Below are 23,553 nucleotides of genomic sequence, written 5' to 3'. Positions count from 1 at the left end.
GTACCTGTAATGAAGTGAATGTTTTGAGTAATCAACTGTAAAAGGCCTCAAGATGTAACTAAGAGATTAATTAGGTTAATTGTGTGTTGGAACAAAAACCATAAGACACTGGGCCATCTAGGAATTGAGTTTAAAAATCCCTGCAGTATAAAGAGTGAAGTATCAGCCATTTGGGGAGAAGGCTGTGTTTCTGTCTTATTTGGTCTCATTAGAGCACAGCTTTCCTACAAGAGGACATCTATGCTTGATCTAATTACTACCCTGTTTATACTTCTCTTGCAGCAGCATCTTTAATTAGCCTATTAGCCTCTTTAATCATGCTGTTTGAGAGAACTAAAAACTTCAAGACAGGAAAAATCAAATGGCTAGTCCCGATTTCTACACCACAAAGACTTCTTGTGGTTCTTTTAGAACTGATGTTCATTGATTTGTCCAGTGGTTCACGATGCTCTAGTACTACATCTTTCAATAAAAAAGTATGTCTGGCTCATTGGGAAGGATCCATATATTTGGTGGTCACAACCTTGTGGGGAGCTTTGTAACCTTGGATCAGTTAGTCGTGAAATTGCCTCACTCAGACAATTGGTTCATTTGAATTCTGTGTCTTTTTCTGTTCTTTAGGCAAGTATGCAGAGGATTTGTTTGGGGAGTTGTTCAATGAAGCACACTCGTTCTCCTTCCGGGTGAACTCCCTGCAGGAGCGCGTAGACCGCCTTTCCATCAGTGTCACCCAGTTGGACCCCAAGGAGGAGGAGCGTAAGTGTCCTAAACAGTCCATTTAAGACTAGTACCAAGAAGTTGTCTTGCTGTTTCACGGATGCTTGGAATTGCATATTGCTGTTAATCCCAAAGGATTAGGACGAGGGGACCCACTTAGGTCCAGAAACTACCCCACAACACTACACAGCACATGGAGAAGTGAAAAGCTGGTTTCACCAGTTAAATTAAAGGGAGGCTTTAAGGAGGCCAGAATTCTTTATATCCAGAGTGGGATCAGCCAGGGCGTCGGGATTAACGTCCCCACTCTTGATAAGAGTGGAATGTGATCTTTAGTGGTTTGCATTATCCAGCTGGAATATCATGTCTCCTCCTGGGAGGGAAAAATTGGGGTCTCGTGGATGCAATGACTGAAGGCAAGCGAATTGTACAGCACACTAGTGGTCAAATCCAATTTCTGCTCAGTCTGTGACACTTAGAATTCCCTATCACTTGGTCTTCTGTGCACAAGAATTAGAGTATCCTATATGACCTTGCGTCAAGGTGGTCTACACAAAACCTTGGTAAAGAGGGCTCTACTGCGGGTGACCTACTCCAGCCTCCTGGCATATTCCTGCTTTTTCTTTGATGCCAGGCTCAACATTCAACAAGTTAAATCACCTCAATCTCGTGCTCCGACCTCCCTCATGCTAAGGTGTTTTTCTAAACTCGCTAAGAAGGTGTCATTCATGTGTGCCGTGGTCAGTAAGTATCGATCAAAAAGACACAAATCAATCAATGTCCAAAATTTGAGTTCTTTATTATTTTAAAATTATCCATGCACAGAGTAACTCCTTCGATGCTCACCACTTTAAAGTGGTAATGTCGTTTCGCACTTCAATGGCTGTTTCAGACAAAGCATGTTTTAATAAAGGCATTTTTGGAAAAGTTGTGTGAAAGGAAAGGGGATCAAAATGGTCATACACTCTTCTAGACATCTTTTAAGATCTGTAGCATTTTCCAGTGGAAAAAATAACTTCTTGTCTTTTCCAGTGAGAATATTAAATTTTTATATATTTTAATAACTCCTCTGGTAGAGTAATTACAGATAAGTGGTTAGTAGTACAGCTTTTGACACTGGCGTGTTATTGCCATGGCAGCGGTGAGACAGTGGTTAGAGTTCTGGACTCTGGTAAAATACCCAGTTGTATAAATGGGTGCAAATGTAAGTTAATTTGGTTAAAAGCATCTCCCAAATAAACTAGTTGTAGTTTACCCGAGTTTTCATGTTGTCCGTGTAAAAACCGTGGGCAGTATCAGCCTGTGCATGTACTTTTCATTAGGGTGCTATGAGAGTATCTTTAAAAGCAGCTCCTGCTGGAGCAGGTAGTTGTAGTGAGGTGTCCATTGTTTGTCATCAGGTAACGTATCATGTGGCCATGCTGTGTTGAATTACAATTTAACATGAAGCTTGTTTTTTGTTTTCATTTTTAAGTATTTGTGATTTTACCTTGTTCTTTTTTGTATGGTGTGACGTAATGGACTTGTTTAAACTGATGGGCATAAAGTTTTTTATTTGGGGTCATATTACATTATCATGTTTGGGTTCTGATCAAGTAATTTACACAAGCAAAAAAGTCTGTAACGCTTTTCTTTAAATAAGATATTTTACATTACCCTGTTCAGTTGCCATGGCAACAGTCTTGTTATACTAGTGAGAGGAACACACTAGGCTCCCCAGGTATTTTTGGAAGAAGCTATCCATCTATTTTTAAAACTGTTTCTGCTTTTTGAAAAATAGAATAAATAGGGTTAAGGATGGCTTTTTTGGGCGGTGTTGATATGCTTTGTTAGCAGGTTTGGGGACAACATACATCCTTATGAGATATTAAGCTTATGCTTCTTTTCTTTTAGGATTTTAAAATTCAAGTTATGGAATGAAAATTGGGTAGAAAATGCAAATCACTCCTGGTAGAATTCCATATGGTTTTACCACCTGTCCGTGAAAGTCATGGGTCTTGATATCTTATTATCTTATCCGGTTATTTTGCAGTGCATGTAAAGCAAGCTCATTAGCAGTCCACCTTGGTCAGTGCACTATACTTGTGTGCACCACAAGTTTTCAGCTTTGACAATGCACATAAATTTACCTTGTAGGGTGATAAACGTAGTTCATATTTAAGCATGGCGTGACTAACGTGATTTATCGCCAAAGAGGACGTAGGCATAGAAGCATTGTTCTCTTGATAAGTGGGACATCACTTACATCCTCTTCATCCCAATCAGCTCTCACTGAGGAAGCGATTTACTGGTTAGGCATCACAGCCTAACAAGTGTCACAAGTGATCAATTAAACCAAACACTTAATCAATATTCCAGTTCTATATAAGGTGTTTTTCTAAAAACCTGCATGGAATGAAGTTTAATTCAGACTGTAAATGACTCTTTGAAAAATATATGATTTGAAACAGAGGCAGGTGAAATTTTGCACTTGCCACTTAAGACCTTTGTTTTAAGCAGTACTGGTTGACATCAAACAATTGTAAAGGATAACTTTACAATTATGTTTTCCTTTTAAATGATTCTCCTTATTGACCCCAATTAAAGACACCACTTTTAAATCATTCAAATTCTCATCCAACCAACGTTTAGTTTGGAAACTTCAAAAGCAAATCCCAGAACCCTTGGAGTCCAGGAGTGCCTCCTGTTGTCAGTTTTAAATGAACTTCCATGAAGCTTCCATTTGTGTCCTCTGGTTCATATTTTACAGTTTATTTTGAAGAAGCCCACTGGGATTTTGTCAGTGCCTTTGAGTATTTTTGAATACTTGAATTGGGTGCCTTTATCCTCTGTTCAAGAGAAAAATAGCACAATTCCTTCAGCCTGTCTGTGTAGGACACTCCCTTAAACCCCAGTGTGTATCTCTGTGTTGCTCTGAAATATTCTAAATGCATATCCAAGTTGAAAACAAAAAAAAAAAAACCTTTGCCAAGAAATAAACATTGCTTTATTTTTTCTAATGTTTCTGATAGTTCACTGTTACTTTTGCATGCAAGTTGTAGGCTTATGTGAATGGTGTTAATTGAAATATTGCTTGGAATGTGATCTTCAACAAACTGCCATTTTGTTTGACACCAAAAAATATTTCACTGCTAAAACAGTGAGGAGTTAATGGGAGACAGCACTTAAGTTTTGTTCATGGCAATAATATTCAGGATAGGGAGGGTTTTTTTTCTAAATACACCTACCTCTTACTATATAAACAGTGAATTTACAATTTCTTTGACAACAAAGCAAGTATTTTAATCCTAGTTTTACACTACAAAGCCACTTTTGCTAAGTGAAGGATCTTCTGTTTGGATCTTGTTTAGCGAGTTTAATATCAGACTTATGTTTGACATGACAACAGCAAAACATGATGTGGCAGTGCTTTAAGTATAACAAAACTAAAGAACATAAGGCAAGCTTTCCACTTGTCGGTGAAACATGAAATAGGGTTGAAAAGATGGGGTCAAGACATTTGCATTGCTTTAAACTTGTGCATGCTTAACAGAATTGTTGCATTTGTCTTATCTGCGCAAGCACAAGAGTATGGGAATTGTCATTAAGTATTCAGTGCATTTGCTTGTATTTTCTACATTTAGGTTGCAATGAAAGATGAAAAATCTTATGGTGCCACAAAAGTCACAAAATATCAATGTTGTATTAACTGTCTTGAAACTCCTGTATTTTTAATGATGCTCTACACCTTGTGGTGAAAGTGTGTAGTTCTTCAGACCATTACTTTGAGATAAGAGTCCTCCAGGAGCTGTGATGTGGAGTACTCCAAATTTGGAGTACTTATTCCTTGAAGAAACTTGATCTTGTTTTAGAATAAGCATCTCTGATCACTGCCAACATCACCTTTTATTTTAGATTTTCCAACATACAATACCTTCAAGTAAAAACAAGAGTGCTTACACATTTCAATCCTATGGTAACATTCGCTGTATTTCTAAACTGGCCTGAGAAGGTGGCAGATCTCAGACTCCTTTTCAATTCCAGAAACACCATCTCACACCTATAAAATGTAATGGATTCTTTGTTCCCGAGATTAATGTGGGTAGAGGCCAGAAGGCAGGGAGTGTGTGATTGCAGGCTCTATGAGGTTTTTGTTTTGAGGGTCTGAACAGTCAATTACTTGAACGGTCATCGAGAGGCTGAAAAGGGAGTATTGGGCAAAGACGGGCTTTATTGCTCAAGCAGTAATTTTTAGAAGTATCGGGCGACATGTTGATGAATTAGTGTGATCAATCGAATCCTTTTGATTCTATCATTTTACATTTATATATTCATAAGCCCTGACCTGTGTCCAAGGGACATGTCCTTGAAAAGCTTTTTGCTTGTTCATTGCAGAAGCTGCTATAATGATGTCCTTCAGGCTTTTAACATTTCTTTGCAGAGCCCGATGGATAGCTTTTTCTTTTATCCTAGCCGAATACTATTTTAGCTCTGTCAAGATATAATATTCTTCCCAACAAAACTAATGGCCCATATCCTATATTTAATGACCATATTATATCACTTAAATGTCCTGTTATAATAATGATTGTAGACTTTGCCAGCCAAAAACCCAGCAGGCTTTATTTTTTTGACATTTTGAAAGGTTTTATGAAATGGCTTTTAATTTTCCGTTTAGCTGAAGATGGCTATTATAAATTAATGCACGTTGTTCCTAGTTTTACACTGCTATTAACTTTTTACAACAAAAAATCCAATTAAAACTTCTTGGAAAAAATACTAAAGGAACATTTATGAAATTATTTTTGGGCACCTTTTTTGCAGTTGGTAAAGGGATCTGCATTAAAGACTGACCCAGCAATAGGGAAATATAAAAAAAAATCAACTTTTTGTAAAGTACCTTGATAAACAGAAAATCAGTTTATTCTGAACTTTTATATTGTATTCTCAAGTAATATGTTTGACCTTGACAAAATCAATCTAAAAAGTCTAAATCTAAAATATAGTATTGTGACTGATCATTGCACATTGGGTCATCCATAATGTCTTTTACTGGGCTCAAGGCCTTCATTTGTGGATTTGTAGACTTAAAATGGGCAGTTATTTGTTGTTCTACCCACCTGATTGGGAATAGCCCTTTGTGTGGGGTCCCTGTCTGGGCTCATAGCCACAAGCTGCAACACAATAAATATAGGCTGGCTCTCCCAGCTCAGTCATTTGAACATGTCACCAGCACCTCGGCACCGGTTGACGGACAAGCATGCTCTTCGCCCATTGCAAATCTTGCTTTTTTTAACGCGTACTGAAGTTCAATGATTTAATGAACATGCAACTCAGCAGTAAAAAGCCATGAATTATAGGAAAAGCTATAGGCAAAATTCTGTTTTTGAAGAACAATAATCCTTCTGTAATTATTTTTTAACTGTAAATAGCACAAAATAAAATGTATTGGGGATCTGGAGAAATGACAGACTTTACCCAGTTGTTCAGAATTTCAGCTAGCTCGAGTGGATTTGTGGTATAATAAACCAGACTTTCTACCCAATTTCTTGATGGGGAAAATCTTAAATTTATTCCTTTGAGGTTTCTGGGCACCAATTCTTACACTGTTCTTCTGCCAGTTTTGTGCATTTCAAAGACATTTGTCTGTCGCCCTTCTGTTCGGTGTAATAAAATACATTTATTAATCTTTGAACATTACCATTAACAAAATCTTTTGTCATTTGCCAAGCATAACACTTAGAAGAACGTGGACTTGGTTTTGTAGCTGAAATCGCAAGGAGGGTTAAAAAATGCATCTCCAATGACCTGCACTAACAGTGACTGACCATTGACAAGGAGGAAGCGCTCTTATATCCATAAGTCTTATAAGTCCAGTTTTTTAAATGCACTAGATCATATGCAAAAATCGAAGAAAGGAAATTCCTCTAGCATTTTGCTCTCTAGCGGACCATCTGAGCTTGACAAAGTAGAATTGTACAGTGAATGAATACCGGCAATATAAAGGACTCTGAAGTCTTGCGCACCTGTCGACGTACATAGCTTCTATAGAAGGTGATCAAAAATAGAGACTGAGAATTAGGCCAATCTAATAGTATGAGCTAAAGCTGGAAGATTGTATCTCCCTGTTCTGTATTCAAATGCACATCTGAAGAGACCTCCTGAAGATGAACATTCACAGCACTGCAGAGTTTCATAATGTTTGAATTACTGCATTTCCAGCATATCGGGGAATAGTTAGAAATGGACATTCTTTATGACAGCCTGCTGACAGTTCGTATTTTCTGGTTGAGATTTCATTTTGGCTGCCCTGTAGAGCCTTGGCATGTTTGGTGATAGTGTGCATGAATGCTTAAAAAAAGGTGTCTAACTTGGTGAAACATTTTGTTTTATACACTCTTAGGGTGGCAGGTCTTATTTTTTTGTAGTCTCTTTGATCGAGTTGTTACTAGGCGGAAAGGCCTGTCAAAAAATGCTATATTTACACTAAAAGATTGTTTTTTTTTAAATAAATTTTTAATCTAATTCTGGTTATAAAGAAATAACCTCTAGCATTTCAGATTTAGTACTGGCGAGTCGGGTGCAGTCATAATTACTTCAGACCGTGTTTTTGCTATTGCCTTGCTGTGCAGCTGTGTGGAGTAGCGATTAGGACCCTGGATTTGTAATTGGGACGTTTGTGGGTCCTCATCATGACTGCTGCTGTAGCCAAGAGCAAGGTGTTTTGCTCAAATTGCTCCTTTAAATCTTGAAATGGCCTGTTGTATAAGTGTATGCTCAATTCTCATTGTAAACAAGAATGTTCTCAATTTACCTTCTCTGGTTTAATAAAGGTATGAGCTTTGTCAAAATATGAATAAAAAATATTGCTGACAAAAAATATCTAGGCCTTGCACTTTTAACATGGTGGCGAAATTGTGGACGTTCATTTTTTAAATGATGTAAGAAGTTTAGATGTTCCCACAACATATGAGAGAGGGCAACCCAGACTAAATCTGCTACTTCCCTGAACTGTTCAGGAACAGCAAAGCAAACGGGTTTTCACCTGAGAGTGCACTCGCAACCTTTTCTTCTCAGAAGAGAAATACCAAGCTCCATGACTTCTGTTCGAAAACTATAAAAGTGAGGTATCATCCACTGTCCGTTACACAGCCGCGTGAAAGATCAAAATATTTTTTGCAAGTTCTTTGGGCATGATGTCTCCAGGATTCAATGGATTAATAATACTTGGGAAAGGCCAATCTAGAGATTCAGGTTCTGCTGTTGATTTTCTTACTGCTTTGTGAGAATGGAAAAAAAAACATGTTCCTGATGTTGGGGCTGGGAACTAGTAGATCCATATGTTTGCGCCATGCACAATACCTAATCCGTTAGCCGAGTCGGATGTTGAGGATTTGTTGTGCGTGTCTGGCATGGTGGCTTGAGGTATTGTTCAAACAGACCAAGTGTTCCCTCAAGACCTTCTGGCTTTCATTGAAATGCATATTCTCTTAATTGAATTACATTTAACTTTTTACAGATTTAAAACAGGTTAGAATTTCATGAGACCTAATAATCCTGCTGAACTGGCGAGCTCTTGAAAGAGAACAGGTATTTGATAGCTCTTTCCATTACCTGTGATTCTTAGAATTGTGTCTTTAAGTACAATTCATAGTTTAATTTTTTTTTGTCGGCCTTGACATAGCTACTGTTCCAACTGACATTTAGCTGAGTACTGAATTATTAAAATCTTGAAATCTTCAATATGTAAATAAACTGCTGGGCAGACATGGTCCTAGCAAGCTGCACATCCCCGATTTTCAACTAAGACTAAATTGATTCAAATTTGGTGCTTAATTAGTCATGTATAAATGTTTTGCTTTGGAGCAGTGATCTTCTCTCCTGATCCGGGGACATGATGCGGTCTTCTGATTTTTATTCTTCATAATCTCTGACTGCATCAGATCATTCATTGACTCGGTTGGTCTTCTTCAACCCATTAGGGGTTTGGAGCTTTGAGTATTGAGTGAAGTTTTTTATTTTAGAGAATCATATCAAAGCTGCAGAAGTGTGACATTTGGGATTACAGTTGGCAGGTAGTTTCAAAAGAAGGGACTAGTATGTCAGATAAGGTGGTAACTTTTGATGTACCCCAGTGGTCTTCAAAACATGTCTTTTGTGTGATGCCTACCTTTTATAGCTAAATTGCCAAGTTGTGGCGCCAGTTCTGACATTAAGATTTCTATGTAATGAACCTCAAAGGAATACTCTGTCCTATGAGGAATGAACGTGAAGTTTCCTGATATGTATGATGGAGAAATACAATAGTTGAAATACAGTAAATGCATTGTTATGAATCTTTTTTTTTTTGCACTGTCTTCCTGAAAAAATGATCTGGGTGAAATGCTGTTTACAAGGACACTTAAGCAGGTCACTTAATAGAATCTGTGTCTCAGAAAAATCTAGGAAAGATGTTAAAGGGGAAAAAGTTATTGAAACAAAAGATATATTCCAGTCACTTATTAGTTTCATCCCTAATATGTCTGGTACAGTGCCTAGTTGATGGCTTCCATTATATTACTCCAAGGATCATCCTTCACATACAGGTACATTTAAAAAATGATCCAGGGATCTCGGAATGCTGTGACAGCACAAGGGTCTGTTTTCCTGCTGTCCTTGCTGCATTGTATATAAAATTGTGTTATCAAATATTGGTTCTAGACTGAGGAATAGTTAGGTTCAAGCCTTAAAGGTCTCTAATTCTTTTTTTTAATGTTAGAATAGAATGTTAGAATATTTGTTAGGACACATATCAGCTCAAGGTAATGAACTGACTTTACCCCCTTCATAGAGTAGTTGTAATAACTGCCTTTAACATCACTAGTGCAGTATCAACAGTGATATATTGTACTTTAAATACTGCTGAAGAATATTGCTGTTTATTTTCGTATTGCTCTTTTTTTGCAATTATGGCTTCCACTCATTATAAATCATTCAGGACCTAATATGTTCTGGTTTCTTTAAGGATCTTGATCTGGGAACTAAGAAGTTTGTCTGCAATTCCCGAAGCATGAAAACACTTAGTTTTGCAGAAAAAGAAGTAGTCCTCCTCTACTTACAAGAAACAGTAGCAGTTTTTTTATGACAATTTACCAGTTACTGTTGTGACACTTCTTCATATAGGCAGTGAGCATAATGGAGTGAAAGGAAGTAGAACATTCTAGTGCGTGTGATGTTTGGTCTTATGAACCTGTGTACCATGCCCACAGCCCAAATCTTTTGCCTAGATAGTGGTTAAAAATAGGTGAAATCGGTGCTGGTGAATTGTAACAAGTTATTTTGTTCTTCGCCAGTCTGCTTTTTGTGGGAGTTTAATAATGTCATTTCCATCTGTGTCTGTGCATCATATGTTGATCAACTAGTAGGATCTATCCATCCGTTTTCAAACCACTTCATCCAATTCGGGCTTGCGAGGGAACCAGAGCCTATCTCAGAAAGCAATGGGTACAAGGTAGGGTACGCTCTGGGTGGGACACCAGTCCATCGAAGGCACACACAGGCACACACTCTCTCACCAGGGTCGGTTTTCCCAGAAGCTAATTTACCTACCAGTATGTCTTTTGACTGTTTGTGGAAACCAGAACACCCAGAAGAATCCTACGGGAACACAGGGACATCATACAAACTCCATGCAGATAGCACCCCAGGTCTAGAATTGAAGCTAGGACACAAGCACTGTGAGACAGCAATGCTTACCACTCCATCGTAAGATCTATTTAATCCTAAAATAGTCGCAATAAAGTTCATGAGAGTCTGCGTAAAGTTCTTTATCTTGAAGTTATTGTGAATAATATATATGAAGTCAGGTATTTTTGACACTCAGGACTGACAAAAGACACAATTGATTGCTTGCTTATGTAAGCCTGTTTACTTTAAGTCCTCAATTTGCACTGGAGATTTAGAGTATGGCTTGAATTGAAACTGGTTGGCTGATCCTCCAGGACCAGGGCTGATAATCTAAACAGGATGGGTATTTTGATCTGAATTTTTTTTCGGTCATGTTCCTTGCTGATCACTGCAGAGACTTTTCTGTTAATTAGTTCTTACATCTTGCATTTTCCCTGATTGAATGAAGTAGTGGAAATGAATGGAAAATTAGAAAGGAGTCCACTGTTCTGCTTAATGTCACAAGTTATCATCTTCATCAGGCAAAGCATGAAAAACAGAAAAGAGAGTCCATAATAATGAGCAATGGTGTTGATAAATTAACTTGGCGGTGTAACGTACACCATTTACACGTCTGTATTCAGTTATTGTTTCATGTTAAATGGCAGGTGGGACAGTAGGTATCCTGGCCAGAGTGTTATGGGTTAAAATCTCAGATGAGATGCTAATGTTGTATCTTTGAGCAAGATCTTTCATCCAGCTTGTGCCATTAAATACCCTGCTTTGTGAAGGTACTTTCTAGGCCATTATTGTAAATGGGAATTTATCAAATGACTTAGGTAATTGAACACGCTTCCCCTTTATAATTAACATGAGTATTACATTGGCTTATTTCGGTTAGCAGTGTCTCCAACAGACTCCAACAGGAAATTCAATAAATGCAAATAATGAGCTAATACTAAGAAAAAGAAACAGCAGATTGCTTGCAAGTATCTGACTGTGCCATCACAGTAGGAATGTCATTACTGAATATAAGGTGTGCCAATGCTCATACTATATGCTGTAAAACGTGTACGTTTAAGTAAAATTTGAGCTGACTATTATGTTCTCCGCTTGTAGAGCACCTGTGAGCTTACAGCATTTTTAGTGACAGCTGTGTTGCCATCCCTCCTACGGGTGATGTGGGGCTCCAGAAAGGGCTGTGTAAAAGAATGGCGGCTGATTCGCAGCTCAGATTTCGGAGGAATATGTGAAAAATTCCACTGTGTGTAAAGACAGTCTAATTCCTTCTGAGTCGTTTCTGCTGTAACAATAAGTAGCCTCTGTGTATCTCTGGACTTTGTACCAAAAAGTTTTGGCACAGTTCTGCTTCTATTGTGTCGAATTTTCTTCAAGGCAATTACTTCCAGTTCAGGTGATTAAAATAAACATATCCTGAGACATTGTCAGAAGTTTCTAATTGTGAATAAATGTGTATAATGTCCACTTCTGATTAGATGCAATTATGAACTCTTCATCTTTATTCAAACTGGGAGATTGGAGTAGCTGTAAGACGTTAAAAGCCATCCTTTAAAAATATTTTGAAAACCACTTGTTTAAGAGGAATAAAATAAGGTGAATCTTTTTAAAGGTATTTCTGGTGATTTTTTTGAACACTTAAGATGGGTAAAAGAGGCAGGAGCAATGCAGATTCCTATGATTTTTTCATTGAAATCTGTGCCTTTGATTGTGCAATTGTACATGTGATGGTGTATAAACGCACAAGATCCCTTCATTGCAACAACCACCTTTTCAAATCATGTTTGTAAAATACACAAAAGTGTAGAGCAGAAGACTCGCTTGACAAGATATCAGCACTGGTGGGGTTTGTGATTATATGGATGCTATTTCTTTCTGGTGTTGCACTTCAGATCATTGGCGAAATGCCACAGCACTCGTAATCGTCTATATAATTTGTACTGCTCAACAAAAAAATCCCAGAGACTTCAAAGACCGGAAGGCCTTTGATAGCTTCAATGAAATTAGTATATCAGTAGAAAGATGTATCAAATCATTCTAATTATTATGCATCTGGATAAAGAGACAGCAAAGCAGTAACATTAGTTTTTAGATGGGCTATCTTTCATCATTTTTAGATGCGTTCTTGTGCATCTAAAAAAATTAAATGCTCCAGGTTACACCTTTTATTACTCACTTTATGATGATTGTTTTGAGTGTAATGAAAATGTGAGGGCTTCATGCATTACTACTAAACTCTGATGCTAATTTCACCATTTCTGCCTTCAGGTTGTTGCTTTTATCTGTTTTCAAATGTTACTTATTACGATTAATAAAGGATCATTCTTATACCAGTTTTGAAATATTTGGTGGCACTAGCGTTGAGTATTTTTATTTCTGAAAAGTACCTTTAAGAGGTCTTAAACAGAAAGAAATGGAAATTCCCTTTCAAGGGATATCTGTTTTAAGTTTATGCATTTGTTTTGAGACAAAACATCCCTCAGAGTTTTGAATCTAAGCTGCTCTTCTTGCACACCACAGCTGCAGTTGTTTCGGCTCGTCACCACACCATTAATGTTTTTTTACTTCTAGCATGCTTAATCCAATATTTCTATACAGTTGTGGGACTTAAATGTAGAGTTTAACATAACAACAAATAAAAGTAATCCATCAATCCAAAATCTTATTTCCTAGCTATATAGGGATATGTACTGTGGTATTCTGATACTGACAACAGCGGTATGATCCGTGATGAGGGATTGTATAGACTGAAAATGAAGTGCAAGACGTTAAATCTCATCTTACAGTTAACAGGTACCTAACATGTTCTTTCCATTTGAGTTCATATTTATGGGCCTAAAAACAAAACTCTTTGGTAGCTAAAAGTATTTTGAATATTGCTGTCTGACTGATGCACATCAGGTATTTGAAGCTTGTCGGGCTTTGAAACGGATGCTATTTCACATCCACACTTTACGCGCATTATAAATTGACTTGCAAAGCCTCAGATCGAGCCATTGGAAAGAAGATGCACAAAATGAGCTTGAGAGATTGGCCATCTTTTCTCATTTTTGCATGTTTCCTTGGGTTCAGGACTAAGCTTATTTTCCTTGTGTCCTATCAGTTTCCTTGCAGGACATCACCATGAGGAAGGCCTTTCGTAGTTCCACCACCCAGGACCAGCAGCTGTTTGATCGTAGCACACTACCCATTCCTTTACAGGAGACCTACGATCTGTGTGAACAGCCTCCTCCGCTCAACATACTGACTCCTTACAGGTGAGCACAGAACCTCCACCTGCTTCGTTCTCCTTCAGAGCCTTTTCACATTATTTTCTTTGGGATGTCGGGACTCCACTTACACATCTGCTTCCACAGCAGTAATGGGAAAGACAAAGGAGATGAAATGTTTCTCACAAGTAAAAATCATCATCCACGAAATGCAACCCAAATATAGAAGTGAAATGGTTAGGTGCCAAGTAAACCTTATTTTTGAGCTTAAGGAAAATTGATTCTCTGTTAATGGTACACTTTGTAACACATATTGGCTTGTACAGCTTTTTAATCACTAACTCCAGAAACTATTTGAGCATATTTAGACCTAACAGTCGCTTCAGTTCATTTCTTGCCTGCAATAGACTTTTTTTTTAGGTTTTAGGGCTTCTCTGAATTTATGTCTAGAGATATTAGTGTTTTGTGTTTTCTGGATCACAAAAATCTGTTCTTCTTTGTCACCTGTACTTTATTTTTACTCATTCCACTTTCCACTAGAATATAATGCATCAGTATTCCATAACAATGTTATTTGCATCCCTGCCCACTGTTCCTAGTAATTGTGATGACTGAAAGGAATTGGATTGCAAATTGATGGAACATAAGCTGCACACTAGCATGCATCTTGGACTGATTGATCACATACTAAGGTTTTAGAAACCGACAAATGCTATTGGTTCCAATACTCATTTGTTGTATTACTAAATTATGACAGCAGAATGTTTTGTTCAGTCTTTTCCCCAATAACTGATAAATTAATAGCAAAAAGGTTAACCACAGGAAATGTGCCATTGTGTTTATGTATGTTGGTTCCATCAAATTTGCATACTGTTGTCAGGATGTTTCTTTAATCTTTAAATTTCTTTTGAAAATTGAATATGATTCGATCGTGTGAATAAGATGCTCAGTGGGAGGAAATCTAATTGAATCCCCTGTCATGGGGCTCTGAAGTGATAATTACTTTCCATTTTAGTTGGTTGCTGGGATGTGTAATACCAGGGCCATGCTGAGCATTTTAAGCAGACATTCTGTCCTCGCTGTGTTCTTGTAGGTTGTTCTGATAAAAGTCAGGCATTACTGGAAGAAACCCTTAGACTTTTATGTATTGGTCTGTCACATTTTGTAAATATCAGTGTTGCATTTTTAATTTAAAATATTAAAAACTACCCACAGTTGGCTAAACATCTTGGACAAAAAACTGAACAGCACCTTGATTCTGGATCCAAGTAGGAGTAATTTCACTGCTTAAAATATCTTTACTTTGTGAAAAGGTGTATTTAAGTTAAATCAGTGCCTGCTGACATTCCTTTTTTTAGTTAATGTGAGGGTGCTATGCCCCCAACAAAGGTTAAGGGGGGGGACAGCCTCACAACAAAAAAATTTGCCCCTGCGTTCAACAGGAGGCAGAACACCTCACAAAAATTGGATCCGAAAATGGCCACAAAAAATTAACGGGAAAAAATAACTTCTCAAAGATGCTGCAGTGGCAAAATCACAATCCTCAATCCACTGTTCCACTAGTAAATCACAATGTCGAGGAGTGTCTAGTGAGTAACACATGAACGTTGATACCAGACATTTCGAACGTTTCGGGTATGTAATAAGTTTTTCAGAATGCACAATACATTGCGACACGGTTTAGGCAGCTACCTGAAAGGACACACGAGATCTAAAAAAAATTCCAGCTACGGCTTGAACGGGGAGCGCCCAACCACAGGGTAATATCGCAATTTTAAGGGGACAGGTGCCAAATGATCACAATAAACAGTACATATTATTCGCATTACATGTACAGAAGACTGAAAGTATGAATAACTTCGTACTTGTTTCACATCAAATGTAAATGTATAAGATTTATTATAAGTATAAAAAGTGATCGCATTTACACTGTCTCAACTAATTCTGGTGTCCTCCGTTTGCTAATTCACTAATAATGATCACAACAGCTGTACGACAGCTACCAAATGAGCTGTGAACGCCATCTCATTCTTCTTCTCCGTTTTGTACTTTGACATTAAAATGACTGTAAATAGTAATTTGTCAAATTATTCAGTGTGAAAAGGAACCTGTTAGGGGTAATTATTTCCTTACTGTAGGTTGTGAAAACATTAAAAGCAACCTTTTAAACTGAGTTAGTGCTGGTATCTGCCCATCAATATCCCTCATGCCAGATAGTTTATTTTAGCTTCTTGTCGGAGTGCCTGTTCTGAGGGCTTCATTAATAATGTCTTTAATGATAACTTTCCCCAGGGATGATGGGAAGGAAGGTTTGAAGTTCTACACAAATCCATCATATTTCTTTGACCTGTGGAGAGAGAAAATGCTACAGGACACCGAGGACAAGAGAAAAGAGAAGAGAAAACAAAAGGTAAGACGTTTTGTATGAGGTGTTTCTTCAATTTATAATTCTTAGAGATTTTATGTAAACATTGATGTTTTCCCTTTGGATATTTTATGTAATTCTGTTTCAGAGCAATACTGGCTTCTAATTTTCTGAAAATTGTGACGTTTTAAAGATGTATCTATATACAGTATAAAGTAAACTGCAAAGTTTGAGGTTGTAGCAAAGATGATCTTCAAGGTCTGTTGTTTTCCAGCATTGGTATGGAACATGCAATGTATGTAACAGGAAATATTGGATTATAATTTACACCTAAGTAAAGGCTTTCAGTTTTGTCCTCTTAAATGTTTTGCTGTGTTACAATTGATGGAATTCTGACTAATTTTAGCATGTGTATCTAATGATTGGTAGCAGGAATACTTATTGTGTTCTATACTAATAACCATTTCTTACTGGAGAGGATTGTAAACATGCCTAATAATAAGCAGTGAAACCTCTGTAAAACCTCAATTTTCAGAGATCCACATGGCTCAAGGGAGAGAAGAGTTCAGTACAGTGTGAGATGGAGTCTGACATGCTCCACTGTGTCAAAAAGACATTTTCATGATAGTTTACGTTTTAATTATCATTTGGCTTATCAGAGGAGTAAAAGTACTGCCCCTAAATCAGTTCCTATAAATAAGTGTGGTGTTCGTTACCGCTTTAAATTTAATTTCTTGAAGTTCACATCACTTGCTCACTAAGCACCAACGATAAGCAGCTGTAGGGGACAGAAATGGGACAGATATATTATAGGTAGCTAGGAAACTACACTGCCTAAAAAAACTTGATTTCTTATGAAGGAGGTCAGCCAAAGTAGGTCATGCAGTAGACACAATAATAATAATAGCCTTGAGTCTGTTACAGTGAAATTGACCTTGGTCTTTCTAGCTATATAAAAAAACATTGTTAGGGAAAAACCTTTACTAATAGTACTCTGCTATGTTAAATTTCATTTTGCTTACACCTCTGGTGTATTCCTTTTCAGATTTGGAGTACATAGTGCATTTCGCTTTGCATAACCATAGGAAAATGATAGCAAATGCTAATGTTGGCAAGGAAAAGAGAGAGGTCATACAAGAGTAATAACATTGAAAGGCATACAAAATTGCACAGACAATTGGAAGTATTAGTCTGCCATGATGGAAGGCGAGCGCTGATATTTCAGTTTACTGAAATCATGTTACGTAGTTTGTTCTCCATCTGCACTAGAGATGTAGCAGGATAGATGGTCATTAATAAACGGCATTCTTGTACACCACAGATGATTCGATTGACCTTTTCTGTAAGGAAATAGTCATTTTGACTTAATTACCGTTTTGAATTGCTTTTAATTATTACAGAATGGAGATCCTGTTGGAATGAGAAAAATAGTTTAGCTACATACAGAATTCATTGAAACGGCAAAGATACTTCATCCAAACTGTGACCTTATAAGACATCCTCCTGTACCCCCTATGCCTGTTCTATTGTAGTATGTTGGCTAAAGGGATTCCATGCTCACTGCACTTGATTTCACTCTCTGTATGAAGAGGCAAGACATGTAAAGCATACGTGTGTGCCTGCTGGTGAACATTTAATTTCAGGATAAAACTGGTATTACCACCCCCCCATCCCCCCGTCTTGCTGTGAACTTTGAAAGGCTTCATCACTCAAGAAAGTAAGATCCCATTATAAATACAGGATGTTTTGAGTGACTCTTGACTTCAAATGATGTGCCACCTGTGGTGTGCATAATTTACAGTGTTCAACAGCTACCGAGGTGGGGGTGCACACTGAATAGGCACCATAAATCCCTAAATCCAAAAGATACAGTTCAGCGTGGTGTTCTGTAAAGAGTTTTTTTTGTTTTGTTTTAGGTCGTGTACATCTGGCTTCTTTCAAATAGCATAAACCGTGGGCTGTGTTTCAGAGATTTTGAACATGATTTGTCAATTGTCACCCACTCTTGAATCCAGAATTCTGCATGTTTACTATTAAACGTTAATTTTTATTAGTACAAATTTTTCTGAACCATTTCACATTTTTCCACAAATTGATTTTTTTTTTTGTCAAAGTACATCTTTTGTCAAAATACATTCAGCACCTACCGGAACAGGTGTATTTGTTCCCCTTTGGTTTTATGGCACACTTTTAAATGAAGCTCATTTTAGACAAGTTTTTTGTTGAGAAGTCAAATGGCAACACACTGATTTTTGACAGTAAAAGCTGACTCCCCATATGGCCATGGTGCCCTGTAGATTCGCTGGCATCTGTGCTCACAATACACATCTGGGGTTCGTGCTGCTCTGATTATGCAGCTGCTGTTAACATCACTGGTGCGAGCAATACTATGGTCTCTTCAGTTTTCATGCCTACAGCAGCATTTCAGTTCCTCAGGGCAATTAATAAATGGTAAAACAGACAGGGAAATTCCATTGGGTGTTTTATTTAAGTATTAGAATGAAAAATCAACAGCTGAAAATAAATTCAACTTTGCGTAACAATTCCAGCAGAGTATAATAAAGCAATCTTTATTCAAGGTTAATCCAATAAAATGGTTTATTATGTATTTAATAATTGTAGACAACTCTCACGTCTTTAGCATTCTTTGATTCTTTTGTGTATACTAATAAACACAAAACAATAGTCATAACTTTGGAGAAGGAGCTGTTCAAGACCAAGGACAGACTACAGGTCAGCAATATGTTGTGCAGTGATAGCATGTTTCCTCCAGGTACTGTGCATAGAGTGATTTCGGAAGTGGTGGGGATAAATACACACAAAAGCACATGTACATGTTTCACACCAAAAAAGGGGCAAACATTCAGAAACTACCTTTCTACCATGCTATATTTGTTTCCATGCTTTTATTTATGCATGTACTGCAGAAGCCAGTGCATCTCAAAAAACCATTGTGATAATTAGTTCCGTATTTCAGCTAGTGGTATTCTTAACATCGACAGAGGCGTGAATCATCTTTTGCTCGTGCTGTGATTTCTATGACAGATTTCAGGATTCAGAGCCTCTTGGTCTGAAAGTTAGTTGACATTGTGCTGAATTTACATGGCTGCTTTCAGAATAAGCAGTGCAGCCCATCTCTTCATCATAACAATGGCAGACTGGTGTGTGTACTGATGCCTTGAAATTGCACTGTGGCTTTCCAGGGTTTATCCAGCCCCAGATACCTCTGGATGAAAGTAACATTCATTTTCACAAATATGACTGGGCACGCACAGTATATGACTTTGTATTGGAATACAAAGCCATGGAATTCTTTGTATTGGGGAAACATCTAGAATGAGTGTTTTGTTCTCTTATTTCAGCCATTTTTTTACATCTATCGGAAGAGAGATGCCTTTCATTCTGTGTATGTTCAAGTAATAAATGTGTTGCAGTGTTTTTCTTGGTTTCAGATTCCTAACAATTGTTTTTTTTTTTCATATTACTAACTGCTGTTTAAAACGCTTGCTGGTAATTGAAGGGTAGCAAGTCTTTTAATAATAAATGTATGAAGTGTAACAGATGGTCTGGGTTTTTCTAATGATGTGATTTGCTTGTTTAGGAAATAATTGGGTCAGTTAGTTGCTTCTGGATTTGTTCTATATGACATTTGCATCAGAGCTTCTTTGTTTTTGCCCCAATGGGAGTGTCAAGCACAATATGAGCTGTTTAAGGAAAAAAACGTTTGTTGTGCATCTCTAATCCAGTTACTGTTAGAAGAGGTAGCTGTTTATTGAAGGAATGAGTGTTAATTGCTATGATAAGACCTCAGTAGACTGGGTATAAATAAATCTGATCAAATGATGTAGGACGTATTTGTTACAATTCTAAAACAATTGCCCTCAATTTGACAATCTCAGCAGCTGAAGCAAATCTGATGCTTTTTAAAAGTTAAACATTTTGTTATTCTCTCAAAATGTTGTAAACAATTGTGCATTTTAGGATACATGTAGATTGTTAGAAGTAGTCTTGAACTTGACATTGAGAACAGCACACAACGTAGTGGTATTGTCCATGCTTTTTATCTAGAATGTACTCATCACTTGATGTTGCCAGTGTGCTCGTATGGTCAGCCAGAAAAAAGTAAGTAATCTGCATTACTGAGTAGTTACACAGCTATTTAAGATTTTCAAGTACGTTCTAACTAATGAAGCAAATACAACAAAAATGTTTTCCATGAATAAAAAAAGGTTTGTTATTTTGTTAACCATGGGCTTTGAAAATGAGCAGCAAAATCAAAAAGATGCCGCTATTGCTTGTTTGTAGCTCTCAATACCACATTGTTACTTACTGTAGATTCAATTTACACTTGACTACTGCATCAGTTAAGACTTGAATTCTACCACTAACAGTGGCAAGTTAATTTTTCTGTAACCATGGTAACTAGCAGTGTAATACTCTGCTGAAATTTAAAGGAAGGCTACCACACAGATTTCATACTGTAGGAAGATGACTGAAATAGACTGAGGATAAAATAAGAGGAGTGCAGATCACAAGTTTAAAAAAGATAATGAAAAATGCATTTAAGTGCTTTCATTTTACTTATCACATGCAACTTGTGTTATAACTACATGATATACATAAGCAAATTTAATGGGATAAATCTGTCACTTGAAAGTATAGAAGTGTTTTACACAGCTGCTTTATGTCCTCTCCACTCACAAATTTTTAAAATTGAAGGGTAGTTAAATATCCACAGGTCATTTATCAGTTTTATGTCCTTTGTATGTGCAACATGTAACGGGATATTAGGTGTCTGCTGTATGGCTTTTGTATAGCCTGTTCACCATGTATTCATTGGCTGTGCTCCCCTTGACAACCTCTCTAATGTGTTTGACTCCAAGCAGCTGGAAATGCCATTTCACGTTACATCCCAGGGCTTTAACTGTGTCACCACAGAGCCCACCCACACCCTGCAGGAGGTAGGTAAGACACGAGCTGAAGACCCTGACCCAGCTTTGAGCTTGCAGCCCTTCAGTTTGTTTCTGGTTGGTTTACACTAACTTTACTTTCACAGATTTTTTAACTAACTCCTGATAATCTAAGACCTTTTGGGGAAAAAAACAGTAGTTTTTGCTGTTTTTGCAAAAAAACCTGTATATTTTGCTATATATATTGGAATTCTTCACACATTCAGCAATGCTTGAGCTGATTTTCGGTATTGGGTAGCTGCTGCCAATCATAGCTTTGTTCAGAACAGTTGCTTTAGTCAGTTTTTGGATTGATTTCAGATCCAAGGTTTAGAACAAGCAATAGCCTTATCAGAATGCACCGGTCTAGTTATATTTTGTAACTTCATGATTCAATCTGTTACAAGTTCAATTCCAGTCACATGTAAAAAGCTGTCCTTAGCTCTGTGAAAAAGTGAAAACCCAGAATTATTGATGCAAAGTAGCTCTCTGAGTATTCGTTATCTTAAGCTTATTTTTTCCTGATTTGCTGTGCTTTTAAAGACAGATGACAAGGTGTAGTTCAGCTGTTACTCGGTTGCTGTGTGCAGAATTCCAACACTTGCACTGTTTGCTGCTATGCATGAAACCAAGAATCACAATATACAGCCATAGTCAAGCAACAGGGGCTACTCACATACACATACGTTCTAAGAATCTTTTAAAGCATGTTTAGGGAATACTTAATGACAAAGCTTTCTTAATTGGAACAGCATGATGTGCAGCAGGCCATGCTGTCTTGCCAGGATTTACTGACTGGATTTATTGGGTTAATAGACAATACAAAAAGTTATGAAATCAGAAGACTTTCATTCAGATTTAAGCTTCATCAGTCACAGTGTAGAGAGAATGTTTGAATTAGATGGTCATGTTTTTTTCTAGCGGCATGGCCTGTGTAGATCTTAACCATCTAATTGAATCTAATGTGCTCTCCACATTCAATATAGAAATAATTCCATAATCTGACGCAGTATAATTAACTATGAAAAGAAATACAAGATGTATAAACCAGTGCTGGAAAGTTTGTAACGTTAGACACATCTGGGCTTCTGCTATATAAGCCTTTGAAGCAGGATGAGTACATCTCCCCTGGCTGCCCAACCACTGAGTGACTGCTCTTTTGTCTGATCTCATTATGAAACTAAGCAGAATGTATAATTGATGCCATTTTCCCCATGTTGAATGATTCCCTTTTAACATTGCAATTACAAATTCAGAGGAGGCCCAATTAACAGAACCTGAGGTGATGCTGTCAGTCAAACGTATTGACAAGCCTGGCATTCTGTGTTTGAAATGAAGTGTTCTAGCTCTTGGTTTTGTTTTCCTGTAGAAACACACATCTCTTATCTACTCTTTAGCTGATTTCCTTTGAAAGCTCATATGTACGGTACTAATAACTTAATTTAATTTTAAAACAGGGCTACATTGACCCAGTTAATTGTCAGTTACAGAAATGCGGCTCACTGATGTCCATCTATACGGATGCTCCTTGCTTTAAAATTATATACCGATTAATTACTTCAGCTGCACTTCTTAAAAGTGGGAAGTTTCATGATAAGTACATTATTTTCTTAGGTGTGCTTTTAGCAGACAAAAGGTGTCCTCATTGTGTTTCTAAAATGTCTGCAGAAAGCGAGTGCAAAAATAATTCCAGCTCCTGTGAGAATTGGAACATCTGCATTTCCCCATGCAGCAGGCTGACATTCTGAAATACAGAGAACAACTGGCTGTTGAAACTCTTGAATCTAATTTGCAGTTTATCCATTAGGAGCTGATATTTAACAAATTTCATATTAATATGAAAAAAATATGCCTTTCTTGTTTAACTCTGTTACACATTACTACATGTGCTAAAATATAAGCCATGTAACCAGACTTTGCATTCTGTGCTTCTAACATAAGGCCTTTTCTCACGGTGAAGACTAGATTTTTTTAAATAATAAATTTGAGCTTTTTTAAAAGAAATAAAAAGCACTCTTTCTTTGCTTTAATATTTACATTTAATGCTACTTAGACATGAACATCAATAGCCCTCTACTATAATAAATACAGTATTAGACATTTTCAAATGTTTGATTAGTTGTAGAAATCTGTAAGTATTTTTAAACTATAGTTATGTCAGGTGTTCAGGAAGGTGGTTATAAAAATAAAGCAGGAAATTAATCAAGAATATTTAAAATTCCTGTTTAATTCCTGAATCTTAATTCTCTTGTTCTCATTATAGCTTTAAAACAATTTTTCATATATTCTTCATATCAGCTACCTCTGTTAGGCTGTCAGTGTAATTTTATAAATATTATTTTTGTATTTTATTGTTAAACTTAAATGGGGAATCCTGGCTAGAATGCAACATATGGTATATAATCAGAGGTCTGTATGCCGTATATTAGAGTAAAAAGGCCCTAGAAAGAAGTGATTGTTTGTCATTTGTTGTGAGTTCAGATCCCAGGTGGGTCATTTGCTGATATAACCTTGGACAAATTACTTCACCGGGATTGCTTTAGCTAAGTACACAGCAGAATAAATGGATAAATGGGTACAATTTGTACAAGTTGTTTTGGATAGATGCATCAGCCAAATGCCTTAATGAAAGTGGCGTAAAGATCACTGAATAGGCTGGAAAAAGATCTCT

At 37.1% G+C, this 23,553-nt stretch overlaps 1 protein-coding gene across 3 annotated transcripts in view; it reads left to right on the top strand.

Annotated features, from left to right (window-relative positions):
• Window positions 1-23,553, top strand: part of wasf1 (WASP family member 1) — a 74,621-nt gene that overhangs the window by 41,785 nt on the left and 9,283 nt on the right. For 2 of the 3 annotated variants that reach the window (XM_088933523.1, XM_088933524.1), the window contains exons 3-5: window positions 622-756; window positions 13,463-13,616; window positions 15,861-15,978. In XM_088933523.1, coding sequence (XP_088789649.1) covers window positions 622-756; window positions 13,463-13,616; window positions 15,861-15,978 — 407 coding nt within the window. Of the gene's footprint in view, window positions 1-621; window positions 757-13,462; window positions 13,617-15,860; window positions 15,979-20,816; window positions 20,895-23,553 lie in introns of all 3 variants that reach the window. The other variant, XM_088933525.1, reaches the window with a different exon arrangement.

The sequence above is a fragment of the Atractosteus spatula genome, chromosome 2 (assembly GCF_055471065.1).
Source record: "Atractosteus spatula isolate fAtrSpa1 chromosome 2, fAtrSpa1.hap1, whole genome shotgun sequence".
Taxonomy (NCBI): domain Eukaryota; kingdom Metazoa; phylum Chordata; class Actinopteri; order Semionotiformes; family Lepisosteidae; genus Atractosteus; species Atractosteus spatula.
Note: the sequence above shows the minus strand (reverse complement) of the source record. Positions and strands in the feature narration are given on the sequence as shown.